At 42.7% G+C, this 14,905-nt stretch overlaps 1 protein-coding gene across 4 annotated transcripts in view; it reads right to left on the reverse strand.

The window, feature by feature from the left end:
* Positions 1–1,432: 1,432 nt before the first annotated feature.
* Positions 1,433–14,905, reverse strand: part of PTEN (phosphatase and tensin homolog) — a 283,802-nt gene continuing 270,329 nt past the window's right edge. For all 4 annotated transcript variants that reach the window (XM_086921953.1, XM_086921952.1, XM_086921955.1 and 1 more), the window contains exon 9: positions 1,433–5,182. In XM_086921953.1, coding sequence (XP_086778079.1) covers positions 4,997–5,182 — 186 coding nt within the window. In that variant the 3' untranslated portion in view covers positions 1,433–4,996. The remainder of the gene's footprint in view (positions 5,183–14,905) is intronic.

Genomic DNA, 14,905 nt, shown 5'->3' on the forward strand with positions numbered 1-14,905 from the left:
CAGCAACTACTAACATGATCTGAATGCAGCAGGACTACCTTCTCTGCCATACACCAAACAACAGAGTTGAAGGACAAAAGACAGGTAGCATAACAAGAGCATAAAGTCTTAGCACCCGAAGAGAACATTTTTTTTCCCATCAAAAAGCTTCCATACTAACCATCCGATGGGTAAGATCTGTGCTTAATTTGTAACAAAGTAAGTGCCAGGGCCCTCGTCAGGAGGACACTGCAGCTTGCACCACCCATTGCCCCTAACAACGCTGCCACTGACAGTATCAACATAACTACTAACCGTCGCACTACTGCAAAATTGACAGTTCAGCTATTTCAGGCCCCAAAAGCAATAAGAATGGCTTGGGCGGCAGTTACAAGTCATTTTTAATGTATATTAAACTAATAAATAACAGTTGTTGTGCTCATCTCTAAATTAGACAAACTGGGCCACCTTATGGTAGACTATCTTAACACCTTCAGCGCGGCGCAGATTCCTGCACAGTGCTGAACGTTCTAATGAGCCAACGGGCTCATGACGGAACGGTTCCGTCATGAGCACAGGCCGACCGACGCTCATGACGGAACCGTTCCGTCAATAGCATCGAAGGGGTTAAGAGGCCAGTGTAGACAATGTAAGTGCCGGCCCTGTGCACCGGAAACCACAGGCTCAAATTAAGCACTGGGGAAGATGAAGGCAACCTCAGAGAAAAACACAAAGAATCCATCCACAAGAAATGGCACAGGAAGAAAGGAACCAATGTCTGAGCGCCATATATGGCTCTTAGTTGTCGCACCCAAAGAGGGGTCAGAGTGGACTGTAAGACATGGTACTTTCCTAACAGCGCAGAAGAGCTACTGAAAAATTTCCAGATCCAGTCTGGCCCCAGTGAGAGATTCATGGGAGAGGAATCTGCAGGAAGAATACTGTTTGAAAGTTTAAAATGGGCCACACTGTATTATACTTCTAAAACATGAATTGTTAAATGCGGCAGTGAGAAACACACAAAATGAACCTAGATTGACAACACAATACAATTGTAAATTCTGTATACAATTTTTTAAAGCGCAGATTCAGTTTCAGTCTGCCGTTTTTCAAACTTGTCTCCTTAATGACTGACCTAAGGCTGTTGTTCCCCCCCACCCCCCGCTCCATGCATGGGAGTGGGTTACAAGCAAGATTCCGAAAAAACAACTGATATTGAAGAAAAAATGGCACCTAACTGTGGAGACTAATGCAGCACTGGCGAGTCTCGTCTATTGAAAGTGTGATGTTGAGTCTTTGCTAGCCAAAGCAAATTAAAATGCCATTAGAAAAGGAAAACTGAACATTGGAGTAAATGTGTTAAGAGTGAAGACAAATACAACCTAGTAATCCTGCTTAAAGGCATTATCATAAGAATAACCAATTGTACACATTTTAATAATACACAACACAGTGACAAGAATGAGACTTTAATCAGTTTTAAGTGGAGTTTATAACACTAAGAAAGGGTTAACACACACATACAATAACAAATGGACATCTGATTTGTATGAGGCATTATCCTGTACAAGTCATTTAGTTGTTTTCATTGTATTCTCAGTGCATAGCTTTACACACAGAGTCACTGCTGCACAGCACAACTGTATCTTAAGAGGCTGAATCAGAATAAGGCTGTTCGACAGATTAAATTGTGTATATACATACATATCTACATACAGGCATGTATATATACACATGTATATGTAAGTATATATATATGCACACATATACACATATATATACACATACATAAACCATATGAAAAAGATTAAACATTTGGACTGACAGAAAATGTGTGTCTGCCAAACACTGCAGCCCAAAGCCCCTTTTTAGTGCACGGTTTCACCCCTTCATCAGCATGCATGACACATTATTTAACAGTATTTTAAGGAAAACGAGGCACTTTGTGGCAACCACAGGCATCGTTTACATATTGCACAATTTGCTAGAACTAGACATGGGACTTGCACACTGCCACCCTTTTTGTTTTAAAGCTGAAACACTCGATATTGCCTGTGAAATCCACGTACTGTACGTTCAAAACCAGTGCCACAGCAGATCATGTTTATGCCATTAATAGAACTGCCCTTTAAGTACTGTGGCAACAATATTTCATGTAGGGATATAGATGTCTAGTAATAGGAGTCGTCGATGAGCTTTAAAAGTGATGGCATTATTTAAACTCAGACATGTAAGTTGCTGCATATCCAAAGATTTTAAAAGCATATAGTCCAGAAACTGATGTTAAAGAACATATCTCAAACTAATTATGAATATCATTATAAAGTTCAATAAAGCTTGGAAATACTTTCAGTCGTAGTAATTCTTGTCGAAATTCACGGGGATGATAACATAGAGGATTATGTCATATACATATAAATGTGTGTATATATAGAGATATATACCCTACATACACCTATATACGCACACAAGAAAATGCCATTTTTCCATTTCAATGACTACACCATAAACTGCAGGCTAGCCTTCCCAAAAACATTCAAAATTAAATCCCTCAATCAGACCTTCACATTCAAAGGAGAAAATAACAGTGCAAATGCCCATAACGTGACTAAGACCTGCTATCGGTTTTGCCTACTAGAACTATAAAAAGCAAGTTTCAATAATATCATGAGCTCTAAATCGGACATACTGTAAACAGTGCCAATGTCAAAGCTTCAGAAATTATGAACATTTTCATCTGATAAAAAAAAAAACAGATAGTATTAATCTATTTGGAAGAAAACAAGGAGAAATATCAACCATTCACGTGAAAGGAAAAATTATTTTAAAAAGTGCCACATTTTAAAAGCATATTCTGCTGAACGATTTCACAATTATGACTACATCCAGACAGCTGACCAGGCATTCCTTAAATGTAAAGACCTTAACATTGACTCAATTTTACAATTCACAAGGTGGCAACGAATAAAGTGAGAAGACAGAAAAAAGGTGCCACACTTGAAGAACATATCCTGTCAATTATTCAGTAACACAAATAAGCCCAAACTCAGAGCTGCACTGGTTCTGCGTAAATGCAAATACCGTAAAACACGTTTAAATGTACAAATAAGAAAGTGGAACGGTTTACACAAATAGGTCTGGAATTTAATGAATTCTGTTGAACGAGCAAGGCACATTTAACATGTTAGGATTATTACCCTGCTTGCCTTTCTACTCCAACTAAACAAAATTCTTACTCTTCATTAATGCTGTACTATGAGGGGTCAGCTTATTACTGAATTAGAGCATTGTCAAGAAAGAGTCAGCACCAACAAGTTGAGAAACTTCACACCAAAGAGATGAAGATTAAGGAAATAAATTCAAAGAGGCCTTAAAGATAAAATGAGGTTATTTTGAAATGAATTTAAAAGCAAGGAAGTAAATGTTGACACTCGTCTAGTATGGAGTACAACAATAGTTGTACACGGTTCTGCCATCTGGCCACGACCTTATTAGGATATCTAAACGTGAAGTTTCCATCAGAGCCCTAGCAGTTTCCACATGAACAAACGATACAACACTGCCACTGTAGAATTCTATTCTTTTAATAGCAAACATAAGATAAAGAATACTTGGGGACACAATCTATTAGCGTATACAAATCTTTATATATGTGCAGTGTTGAGAATTTATTACAACACTGGCTTTCTTTATACCGTGTATAATGTAAAAAAATTACATTGCAGGTACTAAACATTCTTCAAGTAAAATTCCCTAACAGTTAACGACATTAAAAAAAAGTGTGCAAAACTGCAAAACTCATTGTAATAGAATGTGTAAGGTCAAAAGGGTGGAACTGCTGACAACCTTTTGATTTAATAAATGCATCACTAATCTTAAAAAACCCAAAACTTACTGTTAGAATCTCCAATTGAAAATTTCCTGTGCACCGTTATAGATTTTCTTTACATTAAACGAGGAAGAAAGCGTGCAGGCAGCACATGAAGCATTCAGAGCAGGCAAACGAATGGAAAAGATAAAATAACTGTAAAGTATTGAATGATGTATATGCAACAGCATCCGAATCTCAGCACTGGCCTGGACTAAACAGGAGATTAAGCAGTCAATACAACTGAGAAAATGATCAGTTAATTTGTCATTGTAAATATTGTTCCTTCTTTATAACAACTGTTTCACTCATTTTTGGACCGACAGCCTCCACATTTATATGGTTAAGTCATTGTCTGTTATTCATGACCCCTGTAATTAATTTTTAATCCCTTCATTCATAGATCTTACAATGCTGTGGAAAGTTCTTTCTTGTACCCCTTTACAGAATCGCTCCTTCTAGCTGCCTTTTCTAGCACCATAATGCTTAAAAAAATAAAATGCACAAACAACAAGCAGCGACAGCGGCCGATTCTTCAAATGTCCAGGATTAACAACTGTGCATGCTAAGGAAAGGTGCACAAAAGTAGCTGGAGACGGTACTTTATCCAGAGTAACTCTTCCTTTTGAGCATTTCTTTCCATTCACTGTCTGAAATACATGCAGTAGAATTTAAGAAACGCCTTTGCAAACGTCTCAGCCAACTGCAGACGTATCCGTTGCCACGTAAGTGTGAAGGGGCAGGACATGAACCTGTACAAGCGCTTAAGCAACTTCAGTTGGTGACAGAACACAAAAGGAACATTTCCTACGTCTACACATCTTATCAGTCTCCACTTTAATAAAACTGGAATAGAATGGGAAAGTGCCATCTTTGTTATTTCCTAATTGCGATTTAAATGTCCTCTTGAAACCAAAAGGTTTAAGGTATGCACATAACAGCTAGGCAACCTTTTTGTTAAACTGGACAACAGTGCCAAAACCCACTGGATGTAAGGGCAAAACAAGATTGGTCAGGAAAATAATTGTTCCTATAACTGGTAATCTGACACGATGTCACACTGCCATTTAAAAAAGGTTCTTGTTTTTTTCAGTTTATTCAAGTTTATCGTTCCTTTGTGGTTTTTTTTCCCCAGATAAAAAACAGTACTCAGACTTTTGTTATCTGCGTATGCCGATCTTCATCAAAAGGTTCATTTTCCGGATCAGAGTCAGTGGTGTCTGAGTACCTATAATGATCTGGTTCATTGTCACTAACATCAGGCGTTACTGAAGTTGAACTGCTGGCCTCAGAATTTGACGGCTCTTCTACTGTTTTGGTGAAATACAACTTTACCTAAGAAGAAACATAGAAAGCGGATTAGAATATTTCTGTCTCAGTAAACGAGCAAGTTACACTAAGAAGAAAAGGTCTTGTGGCAAAGATGAAATACAATATGAATGAGTAAGCACATTGTTGTCAATTCAAAGTCCATCGCTGAAAAGTCACATTTTTTCACATGGAATTACTACTAAACTCTGCATGGTGGTAAATTCTGCCTGCACAAGTATTCTGAAAATCTTTGTGAAAGACTATTATCCATGGGTACATTTACATTTTCCTGTAGCAAATCAAATCTGCCTTTACTTCCAATGAATATCTGGTTAGTGCCAGACCCCGGAAACACATTCCTACTTCTGCCTAGAACAAATCCACGTGTATTTCCAGGTTGAGAATCTTCTTGCACTGGTTACATATAATCAAGGTTGCAGGTGTCCACCTACCTTTGCATGGTAGGCCTCCCAGAAACACATACAATTCACGATCATTTTGGTAGAGTTTTCACAATTGCACCTTAAAAATATACAATCCCTCCAATCCTGATTCTTTGAATTAGGAATGGCACTTTACATTCACAAATACGTTGTGCATATACTTTTATATGGAATGCAGCATTTTTTTGAGTAACAATTTGCAACATACATTGATGAATATTTGTGTATTTGGCCCATCACAGCGCACACAAAAAATGGAGGACACAGTTTTGTCGTAAAGATTGACAGTTCCCGTTAACACTTTTCCATTTCTATTCATTTTGTTCTTCCAGACTCTATTTCTATTATTTGCCTTTTCAGACTATTTCTTCCATAGATATTGTGACGTTTTAGGCGTGTAGAAATTCAAGAAATGTCCACACTATATGCCCCTGCTTTTCAGAATTGGGATTGCTTATTAACTCTAAATATATCCTATCAATTTGATAATCGAGGGGACTCATTTGCCACCATGATGGTTTGCCTTATTGCAGATTTAGAGTCTGTCTACCTATTTTCAAATAACCAAGATAAGATTGTACATAATCAGATCCTATAAATACCCTAGGTAAAGAACTCTATACCAGAAAAACTTTGAGTCGTGTATATCGATTCAGAGGTCAGGCCAGATTGCAGCAGCTGCCCTAGTCTGAGGCGAAAGCGGGGAGTAGTGGCCTTCAGTCGGTTTCTTTTCATGGTGCAGCCTCATACAAGCTGCGAAAGAAAATAGTCAACTTGCTATTCCAGAGCAAAAACAGAGGAATGCTGTGTGAACCATCTTTGAAACTCGAGAATACGCTTGCTATTTACTACCTTACCTACAGATAGCATAGCGCCTAGAAGTAGCATGAGTGTTAAGATTAAAGAACTCAATGGTTGGGGTTTTTCTTTGTCCCCGACATGCTCCGCTGCCTAGCTTTCCATATTACACGTAAACGTTTTAAAACATGTCTTTTATGTTTTTAAGTATGGAGTTGTTCAACAGTGCTTGTTTGTTTGCAGTGAGGAGAGTCATAGGGCTGGTGTTGTTTAGAATGGCCTGGGTAACATTCCTCAGAGGTGCAGACAATACAGCACTTAGATACGCCCCATGGAAGAATCCCAATAGAGAGGTGTGGACAACTCTAGACAAGTTTCTTGACCCATACGAACCCCCATGATAGAAGGAAGGGCAAAACAAAGCAAAGTCAGATCCAACGGAGCACTAGGAGGGTCTCCTGCAATACCCACACTAACATCTGCATATTCTATGTTATGTTTAGAAACACTGGCTAAGAGTACTGACCAGAAATCGTTGTCTGTGTGTTAAAGGTTTATAAACTATGGGGCAACCGTTCAATCAATCAGCAACCAAGTGAAAAACCCCGTCGAACATGTCCGCAAACTGTTCTTTCATGTTATTTGTGCCATATATTGTATTATAAAATACCAATAAAAAGATTTTAAAAAAACATGTCTTTTATTTAGAGCTGTTTTTGATTGTGTTATTACTCAACGAAAGGTGATTTGGAGTTCCACTGCGTCCCCGAGCTCATCTTGAGGGACTTCTTATACCAGAAACACTCCTTATACAGTATTGCTCAGTGGGTTGCGCATGGGTTGCAGTCCAAGTGTATTTCTAATTCGTACTGGCACAATGACTAAGTTATTGCACCATGGGGGTCACAAATAGGACAGTGGAGGCGACGGTGTGAATAACCCCAGGGAACGCATCATTTTGATTGGTTTCATGAATCAAAAAAATCTTTAACTATTGTTTACAGCTGAAAAACAGTCCATGCTTTGCTCGATATGGTGTTATATAATATCTTAATGTGAAAAACAAGACGAAATAAAAAGGCTTCCCGGGAAAGAAAGAGTAACAGGTTGCTGTACAAAAATGAATAGGGCGTAACTGGAAGATAAAGTTAGCATACAAGGGAAACCACCAATAAACTTATAATGGAAAAACACTGCACATTTCCAAGAGTTCGGTACAACTGACAGACACAGTTATATGCCTCCAAAAACCACACTTTAGTGGTCAAGCAAAAAAGCACCAAAAGCTCTGCCAAGCATATCCCTGGAAAGGAAATTAATTCTTCATTAAGAGGTACTATCAAAGATAGTAGAAATTACAGTATGAGGCCGTTTACACAGAACCTCATTCCCACCCCCTACTGGTCACCAAAATGAAAATGAAAGAAAAAAACAAATCTGAGAAACTGCTCAGGGCTAGGGTGCATGGAGTGTCTGCCACTCTGGAGGACTCTCGGAGACAAAGAAGTCAGGATGGGCCGAGGATGGTGAGGTAGTGGAAGACATACAAAAATAAGTCGCCCTGAACTGTTCAACAAACTCATCCCCGAGGATCTGGAATCCTTACCCATTCAAGACATAAAACTGGTAGTTTTGGTTTAAGACCTATGTATCTTGGAGCTCCCAAGCCTCAAATACTGGAGGTTAGGGCAGTGGTTTCCTATTGTGGTGTTTGTGATATCAGTCTAGGTTGTTCTCTGGTTGAACACCACTCTTCCATGAGAGACTAGAAGGATGTGCTGGGAAATGGCTGGCACTCCCATATTGATGCTGAGAGCAGTCATCAGTTTCTGTACATAAAATAGGAGACTGCTGCGTTTATTACACATAATCATTGCTTTGGACCGGATCACCGGGAAAAGGCTGTAAAGAAGGTAAGGGCTCTCATTAAAAATGATGTGAATCATGTATGTGAGTAGGGCAAGTGAAAGTGGCTCACCATCAAATATTTAAATATGGAGCTACCACTTCAGATGTCAGATGAAAGGATCGGGAGATTCTTTAACTGAGCAACTGATTCAATGCTCCTGTTAAGCTTGAAAGATCTCATATGCAGTCTGGCAAGGGCAACTACTTCTATGCATGACGCCTAAAGTCCAAAAAGCATCTTGAACAATTACATCGTCATGACGTTGCACCGTAAGAAAATATCACAATTACACTCTTTCTATAGGAAGGAAGGTATCACAATGAGACGGTCTATAAAAGGGAAGGCATGCACTCAGCTCTCTAGAGAAAAACCTTCAACTAGCGGTTGGATAGGTAAGGGCCACATTGGACCTATGCTGCAGGAGATAGAGTGATACCTGCCGAAGTAATTCTTTAATCAGTAAGGCTGCCATCAAGAGGCTAAAGAACTCTATCCAACATTAGACAATGCTTATCCTCTATGATAAAATGTAGAAACTCCCATCATAACCGAAGCAAATTTAATTCTGGAATGGTAGGAAGGTGTCTGAATTTGATCATTATTGGGACTATTTGGCCTCTGGTGCAGCCTACGGACCATTCTGGCTTGGTTTTCTCTCGGAGGTAACTTCTCTTGGACTTCTAATTTATTAAGAGGATGCATTGGTTGTAAGCTTGGAGTGAAAAGTAGCTCTTACCTTGAAAGACTGAAAAGGTAAAAATGGCCAACTGAAAAAAGGGCATGTGTCCTTGGTACTGCTTGGATGCTTATTAGACATTTGGCAATTGCCCTAACAGTCTCGCATAGCTGCAGCACCTTGCCTATTGGGGGAATCAACATCATTCTGCTCAAAGAGCAAGTCAATGAGTTTGTTCTGGGCTACTTTAATTCTAATGGCTTCAACCAGGCCAGCAGGCATATCATGAGAATAGTGTTCCTGGCCACCATGCAATTACTAGATGTCAGCAGCGTTTTCATAAGAGAATTTTCTTTGCCAAGAAAGATTAATATACACTCTTCTAGTTCATCTTTAGGTTGACCATATTTATTCTCATTCTTGGCAATGAAGGTTACCCAAAGAAAAATGCAGAAGTCGAGGAATTATGTGAAAGCACAAGCCCTTGCACACTGAAGTGGCATGTTTCATCACTGATCTGATGCTGCAATGCCCGACAGGCCCCTAGGGGATTTCTTTGTCAGAGATATTTTTCTTCTTGCTTGTGCTTCCTATATAGGACAACTTTGATGACCTTAACAGGTCCTATTACCAGAATTTGCTAATTGGACTAGGTCTATGGAATGAAGAGTATCATTAGGTAGAAAGTGTGCTGGACTGGAATTCCTCTCATCCCTTTCTAAGTATAGCCTTCCTGATCATCTGAACTTTGGGCAGAGGAGGCAGCGGATGAAAGATTTATGGAAGTCCGATGCTCTACTCTGCCCAGATGGTGTCTTGGAGAGATAGCCTTCTTGGAAACTACAGTGCGCAAATGTTTTGGCACCATGTTTTCAGCTGCAACAAAAAGATATAGCAAGAGTACTGTCCATTGCTGAAAGATGCCCTGTGCTACCTCAGGGTGTAATCTCCATTCATGATCCGTCAGATGCTGCCAGGTCAGTTCTTCCACCCAGGAGTTCAAAGATCTCTCCAGGTGGCTCACGACCAGCGAAATGCCAAGACCCTATGGACCCTGGACCCCATCGTTCCCGGTTTCTAGCAGTACCACACTGCGGTGGGGTTTTCCATGAGAACTCGAACCAGCCTCCTAGTAATGAACAGTAGGAAGGCATTCAGCGCCAGTCCAATGACTCAGAACTCCAAGAGGTTGATATGGAGACTGGTCTCTGTCGAAGACCAGAGGCCTCTGATCTCCACCTCCTTAGATGGCCTTCCCATCCCAGCAATGATGCACCAGTTCCCACCATTGGCTATGGGTGGTGCAGGAAGCGAGGCCTGCTGTTGGACCAACTGCAGTTAAGCAGCTACCGCTGCTGGTTTTTAACAGTCCCCACCGAAATCTAGATGAAATCAGACCGTTTCTCCTGGTACTTGGCGCATTGAGACTTTGGGTTCCACTGCTAGTCTGCATGACACCTGGCATAGGTGGCTAAGAAGCCTCAGACCCACTCTCACAGATATCCAGAACCAAGGCAAAAACAGCCCAAATGTTCTGGACTCCTTGTTGCGGAGTTAAAGCTTGAAACGGAACAATAGCCAGAATGGCCAGATGAAAGACCTTTTGCGTAGGCACCACATAGGACTTCAGCACGTTGATGGTGAACACCAATTAAGTCAGGAGGTTCCCTGTAGACTGTAGGTGGTCTAGATCAATGACAAGCAGCTTTCAACACTCAGTCATTGAGGTAGGGGAAAACTGGAATCCTCAACCTCTGAAGGTGTGCTGCAACCACTGCAATCGCTGTTGTGAACACCCGAGGGGCACTGGGGAGGAAGAAGGGGAGCACCGCAAATTCAAAATGCTTGCGGCATGCCTGGAACCACAAGTAATGTCTGAAGGACTGGTACATGAGAGTAGGCATCTTGCAGGTCCAAAGCCACCTGGTTCCTGAATCCAGAGAACGCAGGACCTGGGTCAATGTGAGAATCTTAAATTTGAACGCCTTGTTGTGGAAGGACAGAGAGCAGAAATCTTCAGAGGCAGAAATCTATAATAGGGCAAAGGGCTTCTTCCTTCTTCTGGCGAGGCAATAGAGGGAGTAAAAGCCAGTCCCTATATTTCCAGGGCCAGAACCCTCTGTATGGCTCCTTTGGCCAAAATAGCCAGCACCACTTGGAGAAAAATAGACTGGTGGACCTCTGAAAGAGTCTTTGATGCGGGCGGCAAATGCATCCGGTCGAAAAGGAACTGCAGTGAATAGCCATATTAAATGATCTGAAGGACCCACCTGTCTGATGTTCTATTTTGCTACCGCTGGAGAAAATGTCTGATCCGGTCTTCCACAGGGTAGTCATGTGCCACTAAGGGCAAACGTAAGCAGCTTTGAGACTGATGCAACATGACAGGGGACTGGGATGATCACTGGCCCTTATGGCCTGGACATTGTTGATCCAATTCCCTGACCATCAATGGGACTAGGTGCCTGCCCCGAAAATAGTGGGCCTTGGCATTTTCAGTACCTCAAAACCTCTGAAGAAGCCACGAAATGGGCAAATTGCTAAGGGTACGGTCTTGTCAGTGTGAATCAGCCTAAGTAACTTTCTCTTGCTCTAGAGTGCAAGATCCGTCAAATCGCATATTCATCGGTGAAAACTGTACGTCACCAAAGAAGCACCACACTAGTGCGGATTCCAAAGCATTCATTAGTGTCCAGTCCAGAACAGACAATATATTAGACGGACTCCTGACCATCCTGGATGGTTTGAGCCAAATTGGCCTGAAATTCCTTGGTAATCCCAGGTTAGACAGCTAACCACATCTCGTAAAATGTGGAAATCTCTCCCCAGCAAACTCTCATCAGACTCGGAACTGAAAAGCTGTTAGAGCACTGGAAGTGGCTCACAGGTAAAGAGCTTGATTTTGTTCCAGTCAAATTGCACTGGGGGCTTCAATATTGTTTCGTGACAAGACATCAGTTTGGGCCAAGATGAACGTGGTTCAGTGTCAGATAGGACTCCTGGGAACAATGTATTCCTTTAGCACGAGTGGTGTCAAGACCTGTGTCTAGGTCAATGGGACAGGGTGTGAATTACGGTACCTAATTTGAAGGCGGCTCTGAAGTTACAATTGAATCAGAGAAAGGTTCAGGAGGAACAGAGTGTGCAGAGGGCGGGCCTACTGGCAGTAACCACACATGAGGCCTTGGTGGATTCTTAGGGCCTGAATGCACACTAGAAGAGTGCCAAACACTTGCAACACAGCCTCTTTAAAAGCCTCAAGCTGTTGTGATGTCACCGATGGGCCCCGAAACTCAGACTGAAAGAGAGACGGAGACATCCTTATGTTCTCTAGCAGAGAGTGGAGACAATGGGAAGAGTCAAAGATTGGCCTGCGGCTTGGACATTGGACCAAGACTAAGACAGGACATATGGACAGTGTTTGCATCAGAGCAATGGGTAACAAGCATTTACAATGCAATGGTCTCGGCATTATTTTTTTTTAAACATCTTTTTATTGAACGCAAAAAACAGTTCCATCACATTACACTCTTTGGAGCAACGGAAGAGCAGCATTAACTCACAATGTGAGAATCACAGCAGTTCAATTATTAACAAGGATAGGGATGTTCCACCTAAAGTCCAGTGTACCCTCTAGCTCAGCTTCCGGCCTGCAGTCCGTCTCCTGCCCTTCTAATCACCCTCCCTCGAGACCATCCCTCCTACCCCATCCCTCCTTCAGAAATGCAGATCGCAAATAAACTAAAGAACCAGGGCCTCTCAGGAAGGAGGGGACACAGACGTGTCACGGGCTAAGACCGAGCGGGCAGGGCCCCTCTACTCATCCACCGAGGCGACCAGCCACTCTCCTCGTACCTTCTCCATGCCTGCCAGATCCTTTCCCACTTTCTGGGGAAACCCCATCTATTATAAATGACCTTTTCCGCCCTCTGGCACCAATCCAAGTCCTGTTCCCATTCCTCTACTGTTGGCAGCAGGTCACTCCCCCAAAGACGTGCGATATTTCTTTTCGCCACCATGCTCGCAAAGGCCAACCACATCTTATTTCCCTTGGGCCATGTTATCTCTCCCGTGCCCCCCAGTATATGCCACCTGGCCTCCAGCGGTACCTCCGCTCCAAACACCTCCTCCATTATGTCCTGCAATCTGACCCTGTAGGAACTCATTTTGGGGCAATCCCAGAGGATGTGGAAGAAAGTACCCTCGTACCCGCACCCTCTCAGGCAGAAGTGTGATGTCGTGTATCCCATTTTGAATGGCACCGTGCGTGGGGTGTAAGACCTATGGAGTGTACGGAGCTGCACCAGACGGAATCTTGCCCGGATCGCCACTTCCCTGGGGCACTGTAGGGCCTGGTCTCGGCATTATTAAAGGTAGAGCTATTGGCATTGCTCATGACATTTTTTTTTAAAAATCATAAATAAATGGCATTGTCATTTACATTGCCAATAGCTTAATCCCTCGCAAATGCACGACCTATTGCATTTACACCCAAATAGAGCCACCCACACACACAGAGCCACCCACACACACAGAGCCACCCACACACACAGAGCCACCCACACACACAGAGCCACCCACACACACAGAGCCACCTACAAAAATAGCTATCCACACAGAGCCACACACACACACACACACACACACACACAGAGCCACACACACACACACACAGAGCCACACACACACACACACACACACACACACAGAGCCACACACACAGAGCCACACACACACACACACACACACAGACACACACACACACACACACAGAGCCACACACACACACACACACACACACACAGCCACACAGAGCCACACACACAGAGCCACACACACACACACAGAGCCACACACACAGAGCCACACACACACACACAGAGCCACACACACACACACACACACACACAGAGCCACACAGACAGACCAGCGAATCAGATTGCTTCAAAAAGTGGCCCACATTTGCAAATCGCGGCAATATTGAACGTGGGTAGTTTTTAACTAGCGAAGACATGTATAGGTGTTTTACAAGGCAACCAACTGTGCACTGCCTTTGACCATGTGTAAGTGGATTGTTATCGGTACTTAATTGCAGGTTGCTTGTGAAAGCCATGCAATGTGAATATGGGGACCGAACGCTCAGAACCTGCAGTACATGGGCTAAGGTTGTGTGCAGCTGGTTTAGCAACTGTAGGTGGTGGCCGAAGGCCACACCTTGAGCCTTGTTTCCACTGCCTACCGCTGAAGGTCTTGCTCAGTTGGCTCTGAACTTGCGATTTCCACAGTCATTGAAAAATAGGGACAGCGGTTTCAAACATTACCTCCCACACTAGATATGTATGCCCGAAGGTGGGGTGTAAGGTGCAGGGGTTACGCAACGGTCTGTGCCTAGGACTTCAATACTTTGCCAAAGGCTGTGTGCTGCTAGTAGAAGTGGGGCTGGGACTGGTGCAGTGCCTGGACACAGGCCAGGCCTTCCTCCAGAGCCTGCATTGCAGAGTGGTTTCAGAGCTACTGTCAGAAAAACCTTTATTAACTGAGATACTTTGAGTTAATGTCCAGGCAGAAGGGAAAAAAAGAAGTGCACAGATCCCTTCTGCTTTGGTGCAGCGTAGACAACAGCATCATGACACAGCCCCAGAGCCCCTGTGTCAGATACGTACACACCACGCGCACGCACGTACCTTTCAGGGGCACACCGCTTTATACTGCTTGCAGTCTGCAGATCCGCCTTAACTCGGACCAGTGCGTGCACTCGGTGGCCTTCAGCTACCGAGCCAGAGAATACAGACTAGCAACAAAATACTATTGGTGCTAAACTATTCAGAAAGTAGGGAAGTAGGTCAAAAATTCAGTTTAGATCATTATACTGCATAATAAATCTCGGGAGGAATCTTCGCTGATGCAGCCCTGTTTTAGCA

The sequence above is a fragment of the Lissotriton vulgaris genome, chromosome 5 (genome assembly GCF_964263255.1).
Source record: "Lissotriton vulgaris chromosome 5, aLisVul1.2, whole genome shotgun sequence".
NCBI classification, from domain to species: domain Eukaryota; kingdom Metazoa; phylum Chordata; class Amphibia; order Caudata; family Salamandridae; genus Lissotriton; species Lissotriton vulgaris.